The sequence below is a fragment of the Mastacembelus armatus genome, chromosome 15 (assembly GCF_900324485.2).
Source record: "Mastacembelus armatus chromosome 15, fMasArm1.2, whole genome shotgun sequence".
NCBI classification, from domain to species: Eukaryota; Metazoa; Chordata; class Actinopteri; order Synbranchiformes; family Mastacembelidae; genus Mastacembelus; species Mastacembelus armatus.
Window position 1 is genome coordinate 9,390,357 of NC_046647.1, and position 26,138 is coordinate 9,416,494.

At 38.6% G+C, this 26,138-nt stretch overlaps 1 protein-coding gene across 4 annotated transcripts; it reads right to left on the reverse strand.

Moving 5' to 3' along the window:
- Nucleotides 1–365: 365 nt before the first annotated feature.
- On the reverse strand, nucleotides 366–23,752 carry tasp1 (taspase, threonine aspartase, 1). 4 transcript variants are annotated; one of them, XM_026309307.1, is made up of 15 exons: nucleotides 22,750–22,820; nucleotides 22,469–22,536; nucleotides 21,884–21,995; nucleotides 21,689–21,738; nucleotides 21,159–21,227; nucleotides 20,392–20,512; nucleotides 19,445–19,529; nucleotides 19,291–19,370; nucleotides 19,059–19,165; nucleotides 16,794–16,913; nucleotides 15,093–15,171; nucleotides 10,442–10,552; nucleotides 8,950–9,057; nucleotides 7,863–7,936; nucleotides 366–1,801 (listed from the first exon to the last, which is right to left on the reverse strand). In XM_026309307.1, exons 4-15 carry the CDS (start codon nucleotides 21,689–21,691, stop codon nucleotides 1,709–1,711), a joined length of 1,050 nt encoding a protein of 349 aa, XP_026165092.1. In that variant the 5' UTR covers nucleotides 21,692–21,738; nucleotides 21,884–21,995; nucleotides 22,469–22,536; nucleotides 22,750–22,820; the 3' UTR covers nucleotides 366–1,708. The 4 variants fall into 4 exon arrangements, with proteins under 4 accessions (XP_026165092.1, XP_026165090.1, XP_026165091.1 ...); XM_026309305.1 differs by lacking the exons at nucleotides 21,689–21,738; nucleotides 21,884–21,995 and adding an exon at nucleotides 23,587–23,752 and having other exon boundaries at nucleotides 22,750–22,915; XM_026309306.1 differs by lacking the exons at nucleotides 21,689–21,738; nucleotides 21,884–21,995 and adding an exon at nucleotides 23,587–23,727 and having other exon boundaries at nucleotides 22,750–22,963.
- Nucleotides 23,753–26,138: the final 2,386 nt, after the last annotated feature.

The following is a 26,138-nucleotide window of genomic DNA, read 5'->3' on the forward strand; positions in this document are numbered from 1 at the left end:
CATTGGAGAGTGTTACAATTGGTACAAATAATCAGATCTTTTGAATCAGACACTTTGTTTATTCATGAGGAATCAAATCACTGCAACTCAGAAGAAAAAAAAGTCATTCGAAAAACCTTAGAAATATTTTGAATATTAAATTTTTGGTTATGTCACTCAAATTCTTTAAAAAGGGAGGGAAAAGCCTAAATGTCAAAAACAAAACAGTGGATTAGGAAAGGAGCTTCTTTTCTGTGTGTGTGTGTGTGTGTGTGTGTGTGAGAGGGACATACACACACACACACTTTTACAAAGACTTGCTTAAACAGATATCTCCTCTCATCTTTGCTTGAAGTGTAACATACTGAAGATAGCAGTCGAAGAAATGCAGCAACATAGATTTTATTTACTTTTTGAGCACTGTAGAGAGATATGCACATACTTTTCCATTTCCATAGCTTATACCATTTAATATTAGTTGCATTTTCAAGTAAAGAATAAACAAGCTCTATTATGGTTTTGCTGAGACTGAAATTCTAAGTATTAACTGAGTGAAACAGTAAAACCCGAGAAATGGATAATCCTAACAATTTAAACCATTACTCCTTTCAAGTAAACTTTTTAACAGCCCCATTTCACGGGCTTGATGCATAAATTAGTTTTTCACCTGTCTTTTTTTCCTTAGCTAGAAAATACATGTGTCTGTCAATGTGACTGTACAAATATAAACTGTGATTTTTAAGTGATGACTAACAGTCATGATTAGCGGGTGGGGTCAAATGTTGCTACCTGAGCACTATATATATTTTATATAACGTATGAATCAGCATCACTCTGGAAGTGCATAGCTTCCTGCTTCTTGATTGACTCTATGTCTGCCAGAGAACAGAAAGTGGTTTTGCTGTAGATTTATACATGCAACAGATTTGTACTCACATTTTGAATCAATCAAAGCAAAGCTTAGTATGGCTGAAAATGTTATAAAAGTCAACATGATCTAAGATGCACATTATGCTACAATATACAGTATGCTGGATGATTAATAATGCGGGTATGAGTACATGGAAGTTTGACTGTAGGTGTTAACATTGTAAGTTGTTTATGTCACCATTGTTCATCTCCCACATCTAATAAATGACTCATCCATAACAGCTATCTTGAGTAGCAGGCATTCCACAAGGTGCAATCTGACATCTTTTTAAACTTGAAAAGCATTTAAAGAACGGCACAAGGTTTTGCACTTCAAATTCCTAAAATTTTGAAAATATTCACATCTGTTCAGCAATACAAAAAAAAAAAAAAAAACATCAACATCCACCCTGTTTACCTAAACCATAGCTTATATACAAAAAGGAACAATGCCACTTTTGTTTGGAAAAGAATAATAAAGAAAAAAAATGCATCAAGGCAATGGTGCATCAAGTCTAATCCAGGTGACACTGGAGATCTTGGGTAAATTGGCATAGAGTACATGCTGGAGGCAAACAGTGGCAAAGGGAAGTCCTGTAAGTGCACTAAGTAGAAACTAACACCCTCTCTTCAGCCTAGACACCTGTTAAAACAGCTAAAGCCTATTATATCTGGCATCACAAAGGTGGTGGTGGGGGGGGGGGGGTGGGGGCGGTGTGTGTGTGTGTGTGTGTGTGTGTGTGTGTGCGTGTTAGTAGGTGGGTGGAATGGTCTGTATTGGAGTATTGCTGAAGAAGCCCAGAAGGCGGGCAAATGTGGCTCACTCTACTACGCTCATCAGTCGACACACACCTCCCTCGATGGCCAAAGACTGTCCAGGAATGGTCCCAGGTGGTAGTCTGGATATGTGTGTCTGCAGGCATCAAAAGGAACACACATATAAAATTTGGATTACTCGTTTTTTGGACAAAACATAAAAATATAAATACATTCATGGTGATAGAGTATGAATTAAATTAAGTTATATTAAGTGTTACTAACTTTTTGAGCAGACATTGAAATTGAAAAAAGCGTCAAAGATGAGCATGGTATAACAATGTGTCGCTACAGGTACCGAACTCAACATAAAATCAGACTCAAAGTCCAGTTTGACAAATATATCCAACACATTCTTAATTAGCCAATTGTGCTTCTGAATGACTTTTCATTATATGATGCATATGTAAGTTGCAGCAGAAGCTGACACTCGCTTTTTTTTCTGAAGCTCTCTGGATTTGCTGTCTTGTTAATTGAGCATCGTATGCACAGAAAAATGTGACCTGTAGGTCACTGCATTAACAGGCTGCATAGCAACCATTTTTAACACTTACTGCATTGCTGAGAGTTTAATGCATAGCAATGGCACAGGGATTCCTTTCCTGTGCCTGTGTGCACCTACTTCTGTACGACCACCAGTAAGCTTAAGCAAACAAAGAGGTCTATTAAGGAAAGCCTCTGCTGAGTCGGTCAACTCTTTAAATTCTGCAGTTTTAAAAATTAAGCTCATTGTGCTGAGTTATCCCCGAGGGAGATTCATCGAAGTCAGCCACTCATTTTTTGTCCAAAGTGTTCTACAACACATTTGTAGACACTGAAAGGCTTGAAGACTGAGTAGGACTAACTGGGGAACAGCACCGGATGTCATTGCGCCTGACACTGCAGAGTGTGAGAGAGTTATGGGGGCACCCAAAATACAATGAACATGGTGACTGCTTCTGTAAAGAGATATGTTGTTGACAATGAATCTTATTGTTAAAAAAAAATCTAAATAACACCTGAGATACAATCAAACCAGCAATGTCAGTGTTTAAGAACAGTACTTCTGTTCCCTGAGGTTATGTAGAGAAAGTAGGGAAAGTGAACAGACTGCTAGTGTTTTGTGTTTGAGCAGAGACAGAGAGGAGTAAGAGGTGGAGGGAGGGGGCAAACACAGCTGTGAAGACGGGAATGATACTTCCACTGGAGGATCAAAGCTGACCGACTGTCTCTGTGCCAATAATGGCTGTCATGCTTCTTCCTCTCTCTCCCTCTCTCCACAGAGGTTAACACTGACTTCAGCCCTGGGGGAAGAGCCCATCCACTTATTGACCAAGCCACTGAACTAGCCTGACATCCCTCCTTTAGTCACAGCATCTTCACTGGACTTTTTTTGTGTAGGCCTGAACTACGGCCCCTGGCACCCCGAGGGCAACTGTCACTACAGTGGGACAACAGCCAGACGAGACTATGCACACATGGCAACACTCTCAGGGACTATTATGCCTATAGTACCCCTTTTCTGCGTTCATCTGCTGCCCTTGATCTCCTAAAGAAGAGGTTAAAGAAAGGCTTTGCTGGAACGGTTTCGGGTGAAAGTCCACAGCTCAGTCATAATCAACTGATGGTGACATGCTAGATGTTTTTCCTTTTGATGTTGGCAAGGCAGAGGCTTCTCAGTGCTCTTTTAAATTCCTACCACATTGAATACACAGCAAAAAATACACTACTGGGCACAATTACTGGCTAGCAGTAGGACTTTATATATCCTGCAAGAGCCCTGTGTCTGACAGTGACACTAGTGTGACTGGGATGGCAAATGTTACGGCAACATGAGTGAGTGTACAGGAGGAGTTGAAAGCTTACTAAACCAAACAACTGACTAATCAGACCACAGCTGTGCGAAGAGCATTGCATGTCATTCACCTCTGTTACATCAGGCGTGGTCAATATTAGAGAAACAGTAGTTTGGCCTTATGTCCAAAGAGTCAATTACTAACTCACACAAAGTTTTTGGTCTATGTTATGTAAATTGTTACACTCTGACTTTATATTTTAATTATTAGTATGTAAAATTGTACAAAGATTTTAAATCTTTTAGTGGTTCTGCTCAATGACATTGGCAATACAATACAGTAAAGTACCAAAGTGCTCAGACTGAAAGTTTGTTGTCATGCTGTTCCGAATTAGTGGGCAACTTAAAAAGCAACTTTTTGGTTATTTCAGTGGGTGAGCGTGGCCAACGAGTTACCACTTCAACCACAATCATGATCTCACCAGTTGAACACCAATTTATACTGATTTTAAGAGATCTGCTGGTGGCTCTGATGTCCATCTCAACATCTCCTTCACAATGTAACATATCGCAACGGTGCTTAAATTCCTGTTATGGAATCCATGTTTATATTGTACTAATCGCAAATCAGTATGGTTAACTGAGGAGAAAAGAATTAAAAATGATTCTTGATGATCATTATTTTAGAAAACATTAGTACACACAACACACTCTACAGTGAGCCTGTTGTCAGCTTGTTACCCAGTGACTAAAGTGACCATAGACTGCAGCCGAGTCAAAACACAACGGGAAAAACACAGTTCTATTGTATCTGTCGGAGAAAAACAACATTCTTTGGTGATATGAATGTGTTTAGGAACTAGAGAAGCCACACGTTAGCACCACAGTGCAGGCCAAAGGATATATTTAACCCCCGTGACTATGCCGTTGTTTTGTGATGTGGTTTTCACATTCTTTTCTTTTAAAATAAAGAAATAAAAAACAATCATATGCTATTTATTCACTATGTGAGACAGACAATAAAAACAAAATGCACCATAATAAAAAACATTTATCGTATAATATACAAAGCAGACAATAACCAGGAGGCCTGAATTGCATGCAATTTGATTTTCTTTGGCTTTACACAATTTGAGCAGCAAAGTCTTTATAGTGGTAATGATGTCCAGGAGGAGGGAACCGAGCCATGGTGGCAGTGCTGTAGAGCCACCACTTCTCTTTCATCTGTCCAATCATGACAAACAATAAAACAATAGTGTAACTGCCTCAGAAGTGCCGCCACTGGCCCCTCCATGCAGCTTTTTGAAGCTCTGTAAAACATGGCTTGATGTTCTGATGTTCGATCCAGTGCAAACACAGGTGAGCATTTGAGTAAAACCAGATGCATCACTGCTGCTTTATAGCTATTTTACAGTTTCATGTCAAAGGATTTGAAGACAGATTCAACCTTCCACGAGAAACAAGCTCTGATTGAAAAGTAAGAAAAACCTCAGAGGAGCAGCCAGAGCAGTGTCTGAAAAACTGGCTCGACATCCAACACGTGGACTACACAGCAACATGCTTCACTTTTCTGTTTCTGAAACAGTCATGCAGAGTACGTACATACACATGTGAGAGTTCAAACACTGTGAAACAGAAGTCGATGTGCTACAATACAAATGCAGCCTGACCTCTATCCTAAGTACCCCTGCTACTGTGCTACTGTGTATCAGCCCTTTCATGTTCTTATCACAGCAAAGCAGAGGAAGATGGACACTGGCTGCTTAGTAATGCTGATCGGAATGAAAAGAACAACATGGCAGACTTCTTCAGACACTTCTCAGGACGGAAACACTTTAAAATTTAACTGCTACTCTGTCTACGAGCTAATGCGCCGAGGCCATGGACACACAGGTGCCGAATCCTAGGCCTCCATGGCATACAGACCACTTTCTATACTGACATTACAGACTGCACACATCACAGCTGGAGCCTGGATGCATTAGAGTTATCAGCTCTAACCTTTTGATAGTCGCCTGATTGTAGAGAAAACATATGCTCTCTATGGAATTCCCTCAATGAACAATATGTTGGCAGCGAGCTAAGGAGCAGCAAGCAAAACCTCGGGTGAAGGCAAGGACAGTGTCTCTGGTATGCAGGGGGTGAGAGCCATGTTCGTAGCCTTGCCTCCCCAACTAGCTGCTCGGTCTCTCATAGGGCAACACAAGCTTTGGTTGAGCATTTGTTCTAGGCTGGGCTCTCCAATATCACTGTGTCACCAATAGCCCCTCAAGAGGAAGTGGATACTCTCTCCCAGGAGGGTAACTACTGACAGATAATAATCCTGGATCTGCACCTACTAAGCACATTAATATATAAAGAATGCTGTATATGCATAGCTTAAAGAAGTGACTGTGGGAGATTGGCTCTCCATAAAAGAATTTATAGGTGCTTATTTTAATGCTTCTGTGGTGCACAGACCCAGGGTGTTCCTGCAGTTTAAATGTTATGGATGTTTTGTTTTTCCCCAGTTTTTTTCAGTATTTTAAAGTAATTAGAACAGACTGGGCAAAAATCCATTATTTGATTAGTGACATCTATACTACAAGAGTAGAAGCAAATAAAGCCTTGAAGATGGATGCAAACAGTTCCTTCAGAAGTCCCTACATTTGTTGAGTACTAGAGCAAACTCTGTCTGTATAAAGGCAGAGTGTTACTGCACCCTCTGAAGTATAACTTGGATGACACAGCACAGCAGCAAATACCACTGTATTTTGCTATTATAATGGTCATGAAAAGACAATTAACTAAGGATAATGGCCCAAAAACTACTTCCAGACTGTGTGAGAAAAGAGCAAGATGGTTGGCTTTAAATCATGGAACAACAGCACAGTCTAGACTCTCTAGGTGAAGTGTGAAAGCAAACAAACACATTTGTGGGAACTTCTACACCAGTGCTTTCTAACAATATATGATTTCAGTTGTAGAAAGAATGTTGCAAGGCTGTTGAATGAGCCAAAAACTTAGATTAAACTTCATTCATCTAAAGAGCTCCAAACAAAATTGTAAACAAAACAAAAACTTACAAACAGCAGCAATATTTGGTGAGTGAAAGTGCCCCTGAACAGTACGCGGTTCACTGTGTCCTGCCTGTACACTGGCACAGGCGTGAAAGGAGAGCTCACATGCTCACATTTCTCCACAAAGCCCAATACACAGAGCACATCTGACAAATATGCAGATTGATACTGATATCCACAGTGGTGCAGGAATTTCAGTAAACTTTTTGGTACATTAGGACCAGATAGGGGCAGAGAGGGGTAGGGACACAAGAGATAGACCAAGAGAAGGAGAGAAGCACGGTGAAGGGGGCGGGGAAGCAGGATGAAGGGCAAATACTGAAATCTGAACCAGGCTTCAACAACAGTGCTCTCTCTTCATACAGAGGGACAGAGATACATTAGCAAAAGAAATCAGTGTGAGCAGAGACTTCACTTGGAGCTAGGAGAGCTTTAGGCCCTTAGTCACACTGACTGAATTAAATCTCATATTTATTTAATAGTTAAGAGTTTTGTTAAGAATCACATAGTCAAACTCAAACATTCATCATGTAGTAATTTTTCTTTTCTACTCCTACTGATTGGGAATGAGGAGTAGGTTCCGGTGGAGACGGCATGACCTATGCATTAGACCATCTCAGTATACAGTCAATCACTGGCAGGTGAAAAGCAGCAGCTACACCCTGTGTATCCTGTGAGGTCAAACGATAGAGATAGGTAAGACATGGCCTGTAGTTCGTCAGGAGTTTGACGTTCCAAATTAATGTCAAAGTCCTTCAATCCACAGAGAAGGCAAAGGACAGCTAAATCTAGGAAACTAAATCTAAATCTCTTACATTAAAGGTGAATAAAGCATGAGTAATCCAAATTCATGCCAGGTGCAACACAATAGCAGTGACTGCCTGTCAAGTTTATAACCAAGTTCAACATGCCACATGTGAGGTACATGTCAAGAGTATATCGGAGTAAACAGATGTTAAGGATCCTGTTTTCTGTGTTTTCTGAATTGTAGCCTCTGAAGTTTATCAGGTGCAGAACAGGAAAAAAGAGTCAAATTAAACTCACCATTGTATATATTCTGCCCAACAGTTTCTCCAAGTTTCTTCCCAGTTCACTATTAATGTTGAGAATTTAATATACGACTAATATATTCTTCGCACATCAAACTCAATTTCAATTATTTCATACATTCAGAATTAAATTTTCCTTGTCTGGTAGCATTTGCAAATTTGCCATGTTACTTACACCAACAGTTAACAGTGTTTTTCGAACTAATATTATTAAGAATAGTATGATATTGAAATTCAACAAGACATTATGCTTGTCAGGTAAATTGGGAAGCTCACCTTCGCTTTGCTGTCTTGGGCAGACATGTAGCCAACACACATGCTCTCTGTGGTGTGACTCCAAAGGAACTCCACTGTGTAAATTCACAAATAAAAAAGGTTAATTATAGGAAACTAATAACACAACTACACATTTTTATACATATATTGTAAATAAAGGGAGTGTGGGGGCCAAGCAATGGGGCAGGAAGAGAACAGACTGTGTTAATACACTTAAATTGTATCTCACACAATAAACAGAAACTATCTGCCAGAGGGAAAAGTTTGGCAAGGAGTTCAGTGTGTTACCATGACCTCTGAGCATTTCCATTATTATGGAAATATAAAATTCACAGTGTGACATAAGTGCAGAAGAAGGCAGAACTTCTGAGTTGGATTAGAAACTCAATTACAGCACCAAAACGATGTGGTTGATCTGCTGTTTATTTTTGGATATCACCAAAGAGCCCATTCCAGTCTACAGTAATCTGAGGCACTCCACAGCCTACACAAGGGCTATGGTCAATAAACAACATCAGGCTGGGCCTGTACATCACAGAGTAAGTAGCACTTTGGCACTTTTTATTATTCACACTGACATAATGTTCTATATAAATAACACTTCACACAGCATTTGCCATTATGTCTCGTTGGAAATCAAGATGTCACCCCACCCTACACTGGAGAAACATCTGCTCTACTCAGTTCATAAACTTCAACTCACCCATTCGTTTCTTTGGAACAGAGGGCTCTATATACATCATGGTAAAATTAACACAAATGGCAAGCAAAAAAAAAAAAAAAACACTATTCATATGGCTACAAACGCAACCAGCCAAGGTGGGCAGTATCAGATGGCCTCCACTTGTCTGAATATTCTTGGTTGATTCTGTAGTAGGAGGTCTCTGCTTGAATCTGAGATGAATGGTGTAAAACCAGAGCCTGATTTTGCAAGTTAAGACACAGGCCACCCGCAAGGAAAGCCACAGCGCCTCCCCCCAACGATTTGATAATGGATTTTTAAATATTTACAGCCCACACTCTGCCTACAATCAGTTGTAGCACAGAGGTTTGACTGTGATCAGGATTGAAATGATTAATGTCTTACCCAGTATACCCTGAATATTTTGAGATGGCTGAGCTTCCACACATCTGCAGCACCTCAGGACAATCACTCCACCCAAAACACGATCTTCACTGGCCAGAAAGGGTGAGCCTGAACACACACATGCACACACACACACACACACACACACACACACACACACGCACACACGCACACACGCACACACGCACACACACAGGAAACAACATATCTGCAATGGCTAAAAATGACAAGATTCTTTTCAAGTAATAAAAGTTCATATAGTTGTACTTGTAAACAAAGATCTTTTAATCATACTTGGCAGATTTATGAGACAAAATCCTTCCATTCAAGCTGTTTGCTTCCTTGGCCAAATGAAATGACTTGCAAAAAAAATATTTCACTCTATTTGTGTGGGCCAATTTCAACACATAATAGCTTAATGACGGACAGTGCATTTTAACTCCCTGCATGGTATACTCTATTGTAGAAAAAACACGCACACAGCTACATGACTAGATGTGGCTTACATGTACTGCATACTGTAGAATGAGAGTCTTTCTTGAACAGTTTGGAAAACAACAAACTAAAGACAGTTTCAACATGTCTTCAAATGTCTCAATAGATAAACAAGCAAAAAGAAAAACAGGACCAATTGGTGCAGCTGATGAAAATATTGTCCGCATGTCATTGTTTCCTTGTTGTATTTCATTTATTGTGTCATGTTGTAGGATTAAACGTTGGATTAAACTGTTTTTGAATGTGGGTATTTGTGGTTGTGTGTGTTAGGCAGACGCAGGAACACAAACAGATCTTAAAGTGCTCATGGTGTAGACAATAAAGATATTCCATTTAGAGAAATGTATCTTGAAAGTGGTGTGAGAAGCCTCCATATCACAGATGCTGTCATCACTGTTCCTACTAAGGCAAGATTTATGGAGCTCTGTTTAACTTAATATGTACCTTGAAAGGAAACAACAAAAGAATCAACTTCAAGTTGACTTCATCCACCCTGAGCAAACATGTTAGCGTTACAAATGTCCACACTGGGACGGACTTCTAAAGGAGGCCAGAAGAAGGCAGAAACCACCACGTTTCCACATGTCCTTTCTTCCGCTGCTATCCCAGTGGTCATTCACAAGCATAGCAAACATAGTTAACAAGATGTTCTAAAACTGACCACTTCTGAGAATATGGAAAAAATGACATCCTCACATGAACTTTCAACAAAACAATTATGTTTTCCACAATTATCTGTGGCTGTCAGCTGTGATGTGTGAAACATTTGAAGGCTCTGTATAAACAGTGAAAACAATCCATAAATCAAAAGCCGTTTCTTCTGATTCCATTATTTCCAGTCCTTCCAGTTGTTAGCTCATTCCTTAAGCTATGCAACATCTGTTTATAAGTTTTGTTCTCGCTGTGCATAATTGTGTTTCTTGCAAACATATTTGGCTGACAAATCTGTGTGCACAGAAAGGAGAATGGGGAATTGGGCTAAATTTGGGTTACTCACTGATGAACTTGTTTTGCATAGCCTCCAGCAGTGCTTGGTGGGCATCTTCAGACTGCATGGCAGCAGAGCATTCCCGTGCGAGCATGGTACGAATCAGATGCTCCCCACAGCCTGGCAAAAGACACACAGGCACAGAAGAACCTGTAATAATAACTAAAAAAAAACAGGATCACCAATGTTAACGTTGAGAAAGTTGCAGTACATGTAGCCCAAACCTCTTACACCCCAAAAACACAGGCACACACAAAAACTGCCTTTTAAAAGATTAGCTGTATATAGTTTTAATGACATCTTAATGTTTATGTGAATTTTAATACAATTTCTATATACGAGCACTGCACTTCCTGATTACATCTGTAATACTAAGCTCTGATATTCAAACTTTTCAAAAAGCATCATCTTTTTCATCAAGTTGCATAATGGAAATGTTGCAAAAATAAAGGACTTTTTTTTTAATTTTTATAGAAAATATAAACTAATTTGTGGCACTACAGTCATTTTGGCATGTGATGTTAAGCTTTATTATTTCAGGTAAGGCTCACTGCCCCTGGAGGCTACAGCTGCCTTGCTCAAGAACACAATGACAGTAATTGCTAAAAGAGGGTTTGTGTTTCTCATTCAGTTTGTGCCTGCCCAGATTTCCCGCTGGCCTGGGAAACAGCAAACACCCAGTATTAATTCCACTTCTGCAAACTCTGTGTTCAAGCTGGCTCACTGTGTAACTGCAATGAAATACATGCATACCTGAAACATGCATCACCAGTACACATTTCTTCATGATTCTTATAGTAATAGATTTAAATGCACATGTTAGAATCATGTTTCTTTCAGTTAGGCTTAAAGGGCAAACATTACCAAAATATAATTTTATTAAATGCGAATGGTAAACAAGACGAAACTATTCTATTAGACACTGACTAATAATAGGGGGCAGAGGGACATAAAACAGTGGTAGGACAGATGTAACTACAAGCCAACTGTAAAACTAATAACTGTACTTTTCCAACAATGTACGAAAACAAAAATATGTGTGTAAACATTTTTATTCATACTAAAACCTAATCTCTGAATGAAATCAAATAAAATCAGAGAAGTGACAACAGAGTGTGACTGTCCCCACTAAGCAAATGAATCTTTTCAGTGCTCTTCAGTTATGTGGCATATAGAAATGTCCAGGTAGAGAAACAAAGCATTTTATTAACCATTTAAGCCAACCAGGAACCACAAAAAACATGGGCAGTCTGCTAATATCCTCTCTTATTTCAAATTCAAATTGTATGTCAATGTCTTAGATAATGGGCTACTTACTGCTTAAAGGACTAACATTAAATCCACCTTGTTGTTGGAAATGTAATTTATTAATGCATGCTGCATGCTTACAATATGAAATTTCACACATGTAAAGTCTGCCCATGCAGAGTATAAGAGAAAAGGAATCGAAAAGAGAAAACAAAACACATCTGGTAAAAGCTCCTGTGAAAACCCATAAACACTGAAGAATACAGCCTTGTTGTTCTGTAAACTTAAATGAAGGCCCCATAAAATATCAGGTAACTACAACAAAACTGGATGCAGGTTGGTAACTGTGGAGACCACATGCCTGGAGCACTTCATTGTTCTTTTTTAACAAGAGCAGAACATCACATTGGCCAGGTACTGCGCCTTTTGTACTGTGTTTGCCGTAAACTGCTCTGTCTCATGGGAGCTGGATATTATGACACCACAGTCAAACAGTTCACACTGGAACTGCAGCAAGAACCAGCAGAAGAGAAATGTAAAAAGGAAAGAGGCCAACACACTGAGATGGAGTATGTGACAGCCAACAGCAGCAAGAGTAAAGAGTAAAGTTCATGAGCTATTCTCTGGCTGGTCACGGCAAAGTTACGGCCAGTTGAAGCAGTCAACACATATAAAGCAATGACCACATGAGCCGCATATTACAAAACAGACTAGACTAGAGTGGGAGGGAGGGGGGGAATGAGTCAAACAGTGGTGAGGTGAGGTGAGGGGACAAAAGAGTGACATATAGGGTGAGGATCAAACTCCTGATGTCAGAATGAAAATGATCGTTTTTCTGTTTCTTTTGATGGAAATGCCTTTCAAGTTAGCAAATTAAAAACAGGTGTTATACTGGAACACACAGTGTGCTCCCAATACCCATGAGGAAATGTTTTTTAGTAACATCAAAGGAAATGCCTTTATAAATATAGGAAGACAGGAAGAGGTGAAAATGCATAGAGAGCAAATATCTACACTGCTGAGAAGAACAGCAGAACTGATGAACAGCAGTAAGACAGTGGTCTCACACTGGTTAATATAATAAATACACTATGTACATGTACTATCTACATGTATAATGTATAGACACTACATATCACCTTTAACTCATTTAATACCAAACTGGCATCTTGGATGAATGCACACAATGAGACTACAACCAGGATTTACAGTACTTCTGACTATGTCAAAAACAATAAATGAAGTAACAAAATTATTTGGATGCAAAAAAAATTGATTTGCTGCCCTTCTTTGTTTCAATTAAATATGCCAAAGAACTGCAGAAGTGCTAGACCAAGACATTCACTTTTCTAGCAGAAACCATATTGGGCCTATCAGAGCTGCAGTTATGATTAAAGGACAAAGTCCTAAGAGTTGTTTTTAATAAATAATATATTCAGTATAGCTGTTTTTGTTATTACACTAGCCTAGACCTCTCACTGGCTGCTAAGGATCAGATGTTTAAGAATGCTTTAGCAGTGTAAGATGCTGGATATGTTAGTAGTCTTTAGGTTTTAATTTACCCCAGAACCTTTGTCACAGATGTCTACAGATCTTAAAGAAGAGGCCTAATATACTCTAGCCTCATTACCTCACATTTAAAGTCATACGGCTCACAAACACCAATGTTTCTTTCAGCTGAAAGAGGCATGGTTGTTTGTTTTGTATAGATATGTTTTAGGAGAAATTGTTTTTTAAATGGCAGATTGGATGTCAGGATGTCTTGTGTGCACATCGGGTGTTGGAAACGTCCAAGCTGGACTTCTGAGCTCAAAGTGTTTCATGAGTCACCACATTAATCAACATGTCTGATCATGAGAAACTGGTCGTCTTATCATGACTGTGTATGGTGGGCAGCATAGAAATATTTGCATCAGCAGAACTTATATGAATGACAGAGCAGGATTTTGAAAGAAGCTATTGCACACACAATATTATGCATCAAACAACAGCAACTTTCAAATGTAATGTACTAATACATATATAAAAAAAAAAAAAAATTCCCTTCTCACCCCTATGGGTGGTGTGTGTGTCTTCCTCAATCTTTGCAAAAATTTCTACATTTCTGTTTTTTTCTGTCAAGATGGGGTGCTGAGTGTACATTAATGAGAAATAAAATGAACTTTTTTGATTTTGGCAAATAGCTGCAGTGACTCAAAAATTGAAAAATTTAAAGGGGTCTGAATACTTTCCGTACCCACTGTATATGCAAAGATATATATATATATATATATACATGAAAACACGTTTGATAGAAGAGCTCTTGAAGTCAGAGCTGAAACTGGGAACCAGTTCATGTAGAAGGCCAGAAATATCCAACAATTTACCTGGGCATTTTTAGATCATCTTATTAAGGTCTGATGCTAGTGGCTAGAGAGCCCTGGTTTCCTATGATATTTTTGGTTTGTTTTGATAGTAAATGTATTTGTTTGTTTTGTCTTGACAATGATTAACCATAATAGAAACTGAGTAAGATTTGAGTGGGTAAGCTCTCCAACTCAGCTTAAAGAGAAACTGAAGCAATAGCTGACATTGCAGATACAGCAGAAAGACAGAAAATGACACAGGCAAGCATTTTCTGAAAGATACACAACTATGAATCAGTAACATGGTACAATGTGTCTGGGGTGGAGGGTAGTGAGGTGAGTGCAAAGGCTCTCTACAGATTAAACAATAGACAATGCAGAGGATCTGAGCTCGCTATACCTCTATTGACCTGAATATGTAGATCTTGCAATTTTAACCATAAAATGCTGTGTACAGTTTCCAGAGGTAGCAAAAAACAAAAATCTGCATGAAATATAAATGAATACATTTAGTTCAGAATTATGTTGTCTTTCGTTTCAATAAGCTCTAGATCAAATTAGTTCACACTGCATAATTAGTCGAATGAATGAGCATGTGTATAGCTCACATGCTCAAAGTTTGTTTCTACTATATGATTTTAGAGAACTGCTCTTGGAGTTTTCAAATTTACCATTTTTCTGCTGCACACCCAATGACTGCATTAGATCAACAGCAGGTGTCCCTTGTCAAATGTCACTGCAAATCCAAAGAGCTTTGTAATGCACCTGGCATGCAGCTGTCTGACAAAGACAGAAGAATGATGACTCAATCAGCTGCGGAAGTGACCGATGAGAACCACTCAACAGGAATGGTTGGAAAAGTATTATCAGGCTTTTTGGAGCTTGACTCACTGGAGCTAAAGAAGAGGCTCACATCCAATATCTGTTTCTGATTCATATCATCTCCAAAACAAAAGGCAGGCTCATAGTAAACCTTAACAGAGACAGGAAAATTTACACAGAAACACACATACACACTAAACCAAACATGTATACACGACTGCAAAGTAGGCTGTGCTCTGGTATACCTGAGGTACTCACTGCTGTAGAGTAAGGGTTCATGTTACAGGCGTTTTCTGCCCAGCAGCCACATCCATAATGTGCAGCCTGAGAAAAATGCAAAATGCAAAAAAAAAAAAAAACACATTTTAGACATGCATGAGTTATGGCGTTATCATTAGTCCTAATATGTCTCTTTAGCAAGTACTTAAAATAACAAATTCTCAAGTATTAATTTTAAGTAAGGGGTGTTCATATCTAAATTACGGTAAAAAAAACAATGCAGGCTGCCGTGATCATTTCAACCCAAAGTAAACCGCACTCACTACGCTATTACTCTGAGTTTCCAGGTTCCTAACCTTAAAATTTACTGATTCATTCATTCTGTTCAGCCCCCATTATTAATTTTTTTCCCCCTACGTAAGTTGCTGTTAACTCATAACGTTCTTTAGTTGCCTCAAAATTAAAGACCATGCCATGCTTACTACTTTTACTACTTGGCGAATTCTACGAATTCATTTAATCTGTTCAGAAGAAATAAAAAGTAGCTTATTTTTTCCCAGTCAAGCAGCTGCTAATTCAAGCTACATAACTTTGTGTGGCTGCCTCAAAGACAAACATTTCCGGCATGGCAATGCTTTACTTGTGTTTGTGGACATGAATATGATCACTGTGAATTCTTCTGTGGTAGTTAGGCTCAAAAATATAGACAACACTTCAGCCCTGTAGTTACATCAAACAGCAGCAATGGCAGATTAGCACATCAAAGACAGAAACAAAGGGAAGGGATCAGAAAGCTAGGGGGCTTCTTATGGAACAGCTGCTCATTGGCAACTCCTGTTTGCTGCTCTCAATCTTGTTGAAGCTGCACTGACAAGTTAACTTTTGGTCACAAGAGGCAAAAGTCCCTTAAAAAACACTTCTCTAGCACTTTATCTCCTTGTTATGCTGATAGTTGTTAATCTGCTAGCAAGAAATTGCCTGTTTACACATGCAGCAGACACAATCTTTCCATTAGCGTAGTGTTTCTGAGGAGTCTAAATGACAGTCCCCATGGAAAGCAGCTTTCGAGCTTATCTCACACTGTCCCTCAACTGTCTCACAAAACAGGTACACATCCATTTATGCTCTTAGTCTATTTTTTCCCTCTAGTATGTTTAGGGAATAGTATTCTCCAAAGACATGTCCCCTGCTCTATATATGTTGTGAACTTATAATTTCTCAACAAAAGTTCAAAATACATTGGCTTTTTAATTCAGTTTTGGTTTCCACCACCAAAATAGGTAGCCTTTAGGTGCTAGATGTTCCTCTCTATTCACCAGCTAGTTAATAAAGTTGGCCAAGTACTGTGTGTTGCTGGGTAGGCAGCATACTATGTGTTTGTTACTTGCTGTTGCCTGAAAATGTCTGTTTTTGGTGAGAATAACCGCATGCTGAAAGCAGGTTTTATGAACGCTGACTGCAGACAGCAGGACTTTGTTCCTAGACATGGTTTAGACTGTCATCCCACCTTGGATTCAGATAATGTATTATTTATTTTATTTTAGTTTGTTTTTCAGCTGCTATTATTCCACATAGAATACATGTCTGTATGCATAAACTGCATTGATTAAATATGGTACTATATGGGCCATATGTTTATATGACACAAAATAAATATATATTATTTAGTTTTCACACAACTATAGGGGGAAAAAAAAAAAAAAGAAAACAGAAGACGATCTGACTACCTGGCCAACCCTGCCAGGATGCTTCATCGCCAGGCCTCCACTGGACACTGCTGCAGCTACATTCCCTTCCAGGTCGACAACAACAGCTCCCACTGTGTCGAGGCACCCTGAACCATTTTCCTACAACACAGTACAGGCAGGGATCACATGAATATTGGGAATCAGGCAACACAGAGTTAAAGTAATCCAAACCTACAGATTCTGAAGCACTAGCATCATTTTCAACTAAGGACTTTACCAAAATTAAGAATATATGATTGCTTACACATTTATGATTCACACCGCCCTTCATATTTCAGGAAAAATGTACTGTTGTGATTTCAGTCAACTGTTTGACTTCACTGATTGCAGTTTGCTTTGGATGTGACTTTGTGAACCATCATGACTCAGAGCGGATGATAAATAGAGTTCTACAGGGTAACTGTGCAAAACGACATCATGATACACGACCAGAGCTCCACTCCTACCAGAAACTGATGATCTTCATTCTTCAAAGGACTCATGTGCTCCTGTCTCCAGGCTTTTGAGGCCCAAAAAAACCAGAGCAAGTTATTTCAAAATGCTACAAAAACCAGCTTGTCACTCTTTATATGTGTCCTTAAACACAAGAAATCCGCAGTTAACAATGGCTGTAAAACCTAAGGGAATATTTTGAATTATACTGATGTGCTTTAGATTTTCCTAAACAACACTGCAACTATCCACCAACATGAAACACATGCCTTGTTGTACTGCCTTTTATGCCTTTGACTTTTGCTTGGCAAAAATCAAAGGCATAAAAAGAACATTGTGTATGAAAATAAAAATTACAACTTGCTGCAATAAGGTTTTTGCTTTTATTAAAGCCAGAAGTCTTTAACAGCCACAAGCCTTGATACAAAAAGAAGAAAAAGAAGTTTTCTATCTGTTAATTTACTTTATATGTTAATGGGAGAGTAAAGATTAAAGATAAGGTGGATGCCAAAACCCTGTCAAATACCCTAAAGCTCTGAACATGTAACACTTTGGGTATCTGTTTTGTTGAGGTAACACTATGATCACATATTAGTCTTTAATAGGTCATGCAGTTCTCTGTAAATATATATGAGACAGATGAAAACAGAAGGCAAACTTCGCCTCTCCTTGGGCTAACTAGCCATTTGACACAAAAAAGGTAATAATTTAATCATACATCCCTTAAACATGGCCAAGTCAATAAACAGTCCGTCTTAGCTGTTAGTCTTATGTCAATATGTCTTTAATATTAAAGATTGATGAAAATGAACAAAATAAATAATAATGTTGCTCATTAACAGGTTCAATGAAGCGTAACAGCGCGTGGCCATTTACACGTTTCACTCCACTGAACACAATTTACATTCAAACCAAGAAAAACTCTCCCACTCTGCTCCGTGCTGCTGCCACTGCCAGTGACTTCAGAGTAGAATTAATCTGCTCTCAGCTGCTTTCAACTCAGCCCACAATCAGGCTACTCTCCAGTCGCACTGCTCACGGCACTGAAACTTTGCACTAACTCTTGTCAACACTTTAATCATTTCTCAGAACTGACTGCGTGACCTGGTAATGTCATTTCCTTTGAAGACCCAGTGAAACTGTGAGATCATAACTGGCAGAACATTTCATGGTGTCTTAGTTGTGGATAGTTTTGTATAAAACACCTTATTCTACCCTTTTTACATTATTTATACCCCATTCTGTTTTTTTTTGGTTAATGTCTAATTGCAGCAGCAAGTGTATTTAGTGGACCTTGCCTTTATTTTATTTCACAGCACCTGCTCCATTGAAAAAAAGAAAAAATACAATCTTGTCATCTGAGCTTGAGAGACCTTTTTGTTCTCCATGAGCTTTGTTCTCCATGTGATGGTATTGATTATTAGATGGCACAGTCATATTGATGTGATTTACAGCATCAGCAATACTGATTACATCAAAACTCTGAAATTGTGTAGTAAGCATGACAAGAGCAAATAAAGTTGTAAAATATGTTTTACATTTTTTACACACTTCAGCCTATACATGACTATTAGGCCTACATGGATTTGTATGCGTTTATGAACAAAATATTTTTTAAATATGTGTAATGTTTTGCTATAACCCAATTTGGGAAAGTTTCAGATTTCATTTGAAAATTGGTGGAAGGTCACAATGGGCCTAAAGACCTCTATTTGTTGGCAACTAATATAGAACATTTTGATTAGCCCTGGCCAGATGATCAGAGCTCAACCCAGATAAAATAAGTGTTCTTACTGATAAAACAGCACTCACATTTTCACTTGATTGTCGTCTTTTCTTTGTCTGCTTATGTCCAGTGTCGATTTTTTCTGCCAACTCCATCTTACGCTTATTCCTCTTGTATGCAGATAAACTGAACTCTGTGTGTGATAAAATATTCTTATTCCACTGCATCTACATAAGTTGGGTTTTGGTCCAGTTTTGTCGTTACAAAAGATAAATTTCTTATATGAAAATATTTCTGAATAAGTGCAACATTACTCACTAGTGGCCATTTTCTCTGAAGGGCATGGAGGTATTCCTTGACTGACGGCCCAGTCATGAGCTCCTCGCCCCACTAAAAAGCTGACGAAACAAAAAAATTAACAAGTGGATATAGTCACATAAATACAACATTAAGTAATAACCATGATAATCACCATGGTGGTATTCTGCCAGCTGATAGTTTCCCTTTCTGTGCTTCACTCAGTAGACGGTTTGCAACTACAACTGGATTCTTAATACCTAAAGGAAAAGTCAGAATTATCACAGGGCTAGTAGTTCATTCTATGTGATTGCATTATGGTGTCAACAAATCATGATACTCAATTCCCCAGTAGGTTTGAAAACACAAATGGTAATATTCTAGTCAACTTGAATTTAGCAAAATAATAGATTGTAAAAAATGGGAAGCAGATATGTCAAGAAAAGGGCAAACTTGAGTCTCACTGCATACTAAGTATCATACTACAGGTAAACTGAATATGGTTTTGATTGTTGTGATATTTGTGCTGTGTAATATTCATGATTTGTCATTTGTTCATTTTGTACGGGGAATGTATTCATTGAATTTACTCTGTAGTTCTCTATATTTTCTCTCTATATTTTTTATTGTACACAAGCACAACTATGAATGCGTGGTTGTGCTTAGCCTACATCAATACATCCGACTGAATTCTGAGACCTTATAAAAAAAACACAGGCTGTACAAATTTTATGCCAAGAAAGTTACATTCATCATGTAAAAATGATATGGCTACCTGTAACATCATGCAGGCATGGTAGTAAAAAAACAATGCAGAGCAATCCACAAAGCATTTGCTGAAAGTCCTGAAGGAAGACTAACTGTGAGCATGATATATCAACAGCATTTCTTGGTTGCCTTCCAGGTAAAAAGTGGGTGGTCCCCCACAAAAGATTTATGATAGCATTCCTCTCTGGTGAACTCTATATAATTCTGAGATTGTAGCAAGTAAATCAACAAAGCATGAGGCATACAGAGGTTTGGCATGTTGATATTATTTCCAGGTGACTGAACTTCAACAACAATGTAATCAGTATTAATCAGCAAATATACATTAATATCTACACACATATAGTAACTCACCACTAATTGAACCTACGGCACCATAATGCAGTGACTTCCCATCCATGATGCTTGCATCACATTCAATTTCCCCAGACAAATTAAGGTTGGAGCCCATGCCCGCATTTGTAAAAGGAGAATCCTGAAAACAAATAAAAACATGCAGAGGCTAGAATAAAATTACATTTGTGGTGAGTCACATTGTCAACAATAATAGGCTGCAGGAAAGTCAGTCCTAAGTAGATAGATTAACCACAGCTAAATTGTTCCCTGTTTCTTATTGTCCTTGTTCTTACTGTAATGGCATTTTATTCCTACTGCAATGACAATACAAATTCAATATGTACTGTAATTATACATTTTTATAAGATTTATGTTACTGCCAACTGCCAGGGGGCAGAAACTGCATAATGCAGTGTATGTTTTTTTCTAAGCTATCATAGAAAATATTACTGGCCTTCTTTTTTGCTACACTTCTGCAGCTGCAGAGAAATCATTAGAATCATTGTTCTTTATTCCAGCCCTGCCATGAGAATATCATCTCTTACATCATCCAACAGGATGTGCACAAATGCATCAGAGGCAGAATAAAGCTGCTTTGGATTAACACATAGACATGTCAAATTAAGTTTTTTATTCATAGTGAAATTTTTTTGGATGTCTTTTTTTTGTCAGTCCAATCTGGGCCTAAAAAATTGTTCTACATTATGTAAATGGATTGTTATTTAAAACAGAGTTAAAAAAGAAATAGAGAATGACTATATACAATAAAACCTGGGTTAACCCACCTCAAGTTCAATCAGTGCTGCGGCCACCGCTTCCACTGCAAGTGCTCCAGCTTTGAGCCGGTCCACAGCCTGGAAAGGAGACAGACACACCTTGAATTAAAGTCTCATCAAAAGCTCCAAAAGGGAGGTAGAAAGTTTTACTGTTGAAAAAGGCATGACTACAAAATTGAGCTCTTTTTACCATTACGTACTAAATCCAGCAGAACAGGGCTCAACTTAAACAATTTCTGTTATACAGTAATGCTAATGACAGCATCATGAAGTTCTTTTTAAGTCATAATAATGTAAGATTTTGTACAAACGGGAGGAACAATGAATGGAACTAAATACAAATTTATTTAGAAAAGCTTGCTTTACAGCACCAAGGAAGTACGACTTTCTTTCCAAAAACAAAATGATCTTAATACGACCAAATGAAAACTGGAACGACTTCAAAATAAGAAAATTGAAGTATCTGAGCGGTGCAGCCAAAGTACAGATTGGAATCCCACTGACAATATACACAATGACAGGTGTTCACAGATACTCACCATCCAATCATGAACTGTGGGACGTTCAGTGTTTGGCAACTTTTAGTTGCCTAATTGGGTGACACAATGACTTCAGTGAATGTATGAAAGGATGTTTTCTCTATCTTTCTTGCAAGAAACGGCAAAATTCTTTGGTACTAAGATGTTATCAATATCAACATATTTTACCAATATTAAACAAAAATGACACTTGACCTGAATAGAATTGTGCAGGTGTATTCTCCCAGTCTTTAGGGAAAGTCCTGAAATGTCTCTTTTTCTGATGATCAATCTCAATGTGTTCTGTTGATCTGCTTACAGAAAGTGCCTAAGTGGTGAAACATTGTGATAGGACACATTATCTAGACTGAAGTAATACATTAGCTAACAGTCCATCAAGATTGATTGTGTGCACAAATTACAGATGTGTTGCTTGTTTGCACACATACAATTTACTATCGTAGTTCACATAAAGTCAATTTACTTGCTAACTGTGCACAGCGAATGTTTACTATATATGTAGGACTGAAGGATATATGAGCTGCGCTCATATATGCTGTGTACTGAATTTTTTAAATCAGTTTTTTGTTTCAATTGTCCTTTTGATGCTGAATGTCTTGTACGTCCAGGTGAAGAAGGACTGCTAGCACTGAAATGTCAGTATAACCAAGTCCAAGTGCTCCTTCCTCTTTGCAAATATTTTTGCTTCTCCACTGCCTACAGCTATTGGGGTGTCTTGTGCAGTTGAGCATACGTCCCTATAGTTGTCAGCTACTTAACAACACAATAAAGTAAACTTACTCGTTGGCAGGCTCTTTTGCACACATGCTTGTACTCCTTGGCCTTAGATTCAGAATGGTATCCTGCTCCTGAAACCAAACAGTAGGAAAAGAAAGATTTGTATATTCATAAAATGAAAATAGTTGACCTCCTCAAGGAAGGCAACTATACTGGGAGAAGACATTTGCAGAGCATTATGGGTGCACCACTTCCAGCAGCGAGTAAAAAATATGTTTACTATTATTTGGTGCTGGTTACTATTTTTCTTAATTCTATTTCTTAATGATCGAGTACACACTTACCTGCATGGACTAAAACAAATCCACCAACACTCGTTGGCTTTTGATTCTCGTTTGACTCCTGTTGTGTGGACCATGAGTTGGTCAGGGGAGAGAAGGGCTGCTGCTCTTGAGCAGAATTCATTGGACTTTCCATAACCCCTGCATAACTTGACAAGCCTATCATGGCCTATCAGACAGTGGTAATGCGTAAGTCATTTTCATGGTACATCTGTGACTGAAAAAGAAATGCATCCATTATGATTAAGAGATAATCACGTTTTTAGCTGTGTACCATTGTGAGTTGTACTGCCTAAAGATGGGCACTACAGAGACCAACACTACAGCAACAGCTGATTTCAGTGAATTTTGTGATTAAAGAAAATATAAACAATAATGACAGAAGCTAATCATTAACCAGGTTTAGTTAGGGTACTCTCCGTGGTGGAGAACAAACAACGTTAGCTGAAATGAAAATACTAAGTCAGTCCAAAGCTTATTTTATTAACGTTATAACTACATGGTACCTTAGGTTATCTGAGAACACGCTTTTTATAGCCTTGATCCACAAGACTGCAAACCACAACACAAAGCTGTCACCCATCTCGTTAACCTAAATTAACGTTTTCAACTTTCCAAACAATTTCAGTTTTTAATATATCGCCACGCTTACCAGTTTAAAGTTTCCATTATCAATCTAAACAACTGTCGCTAAGCGTGTTTTACATATACGTTTACGAAAGAGAGAAGAATAGCAGGTTAAAGACAAGTTATTTTAAGCCCCAAGCTAGCAGCCTTGTGTTTTCGTTAGCATGTTGGCTAACAGGTCGCTAACATACCAACAAAATCATCTCAACTTACTTTTTTCACTCCTCTCCTATCCGCGCCACAACTGCCCGTTAACCACGACGCAAGCCGACATGTGTTTACTGCACATGAATGGTGGCTGGATTCATACATCTAATTAAAACAAACTTTGCTGCCAGACACTTTCACTCCTCTCTGCTACCCATAGCTAGTTAGCGAAAGCGCACCAAAGCACTTCCTGGTTCAGATACACGTTGCCAAGGATACACGTCGCTAAGGAGACACGTTGAGATGAGCGGCGGGTCAGAGCAGGAGGCAGCAGAGACAGCTGAAGCTACAGCAGCACAGACATTTACAGTCTGTACAGGCAGTAACAGAGAGTCGTTTTACATAGAAGTTTAAAATGGGCTAGAATTGTCAAAGCCTATATCAGATGCGATTTTAGACCCTTTTGAGGGGTGTGCTTTAGGTGTGTTATAAAACACTCCAATTATTCTTCTTCATTAACAAATGAAAGAAAACTCAGTTTTGTGTTTACTTTGTTTACTTTGCTCCACATGGCAAAATAACAAACCACTGCTAGGTTTCCTCACAGTCCAAAAACATGTATGTCAGGTTGATTGGTGACTCTAAATTGCCCATAGGAGTGAGTGTGAGTGTGTGAGGTTGTTTGTCTCTATGTGGCCCTGTGATGGACTGGTGACCTGTCCAGGGTGGACCCCTGCCTTTCACCCAAAGAGAGCTGGGATAGGCTCCAGCAGATCCCTGTGACCCTGATTAGGAATAATGTATGGGTGCCTATGAAGGTACACAAAGACTTTATGGACAGTGAATCCAGCCACTGGGTGGATAATAATAATATTAATCTGTAATAATCTGTAAATCTGTTCTTCCATGGATGGATATACATTTATCTGACTGCATTGCTTATATGGATCAATTCATACTGCTTATTAGATTATACATTCTGTGATCCGATGTTAAGTTTGCTATTTGGTTTACAGTACAAATAAGAAAGAAGAGGGCAGTGATGGAGACAAGGGGAGAGCAGCAAGACCCTTGGGAAAGAGCACAAGGTCCTGTATAAATGACACATTCTCCTTGGGGGCTAAGCACCCCTTAAAGTCTGATACTACAATCGCCTGTGGCCTATATGATCACCAGTCTGCTGTGTAATAATCTGCTACTCATACTTCATTGCTGGACCTGTCCCAGAGTGAGTCATTAAAAACCTATTATTATTATATTAATACTGAAAATACAGCAGGAGAAGACATAAAGGATAAAATATCTTATATCTGTAAGATGTCATAGATGATCAAAGATCATCAGTTACTTTCTGACTGATAAAAGCACACAACATTCATTCTGCTGGACTAATAGAATAAACAGTGTGAAAGAAGACCAATAAAATCTAAGTATCTTTAATTAAACAAGAAATTAAGCATGCACTCAGTCAGCTCTTAGATCAGGTGAGAGCCAGGTATTACCCATCACACCCTGAGGTCTTGCAGTCAGTAGATAGCAAATGCAGTGCCTGGCTCAAAAAAATGACACAAGTCCACAACAATTACCTTGACTTCTCTAGAGCTATCGTAGACTGGGTGGAGGATGTGAAAAGAAAAGAATAAGATGTGTTTTTCCTAATATATGACCATTGTGAATATTATGTTCTGAGCCTAACAGGCAGATGATAATTAAGGAAAACATTTGCTTCTTGCCAAATTGTGAAGAATGGTCCCAGACAACCCAGACAGCCCAGAAAAATATACAGCCTTCTTAACAGATGCTTTTACGCTTATGGTCCAAGTGGAAGTTGAATGGGAGGACCAAAACAAGCAGATCCTTTAATCGTAATGTGTGGTATAATGTGCACTGGATCAAGTCAACAGAGATGAATGGGTGCTGTTGAGCAATTAATGAAGAGAGTGCTGGGGCCAGGGTGTGGAGTGCTGAAGAGCAGCCAGCTTGCCTTCAGGGGGTGTCTTTAGTATTGCATGCCTTCTGATCTCTGCGGAAATCTCTTCTTGCCGTTGTTAATAGTGTGCAGAGGAAAACTAACAATAGAGTTTTATGATCTGTTTTATCATCTGTATGATGTGTGTGTTCTGACCACACAGACTGCAGACGTGATTCATTTGAGGCCTCATCCACTGCTTCATCTTAAGACAAATTCACATTTGCACAGGGTCTTTGTGAGGCAAATTGATCTATACTGTAGTTATAAATTTGCTATAAATCAAATACCTTCCCATTATATTTGATTATGACATAACCTGATATTTTAAAATATCATGAAAGAAGGTATTATTGATCATTCCACTGAAGAAAATACCTAAACAGGGCAGATGTATGGGAATACTGTGATTCCACAAGAGAGAGCAATGTTGTTTCTGTGATAGCATGTTTCCTGTGAAATTTCAGCTCCACTTAAATAGTCCGCTCTGACATCTGGCAGACATGCTTATTTGGATGAGTAATGTTGTGCTGTCTATTTCCATTAGAGGGAAATGTGATATTTTGATTTGCCTTAGAACACTGCAGTGTTATAGATTAAAGATAATCCAATTTTTCTCTTTACAAAGGAATTATTGTGCTGGAAAACA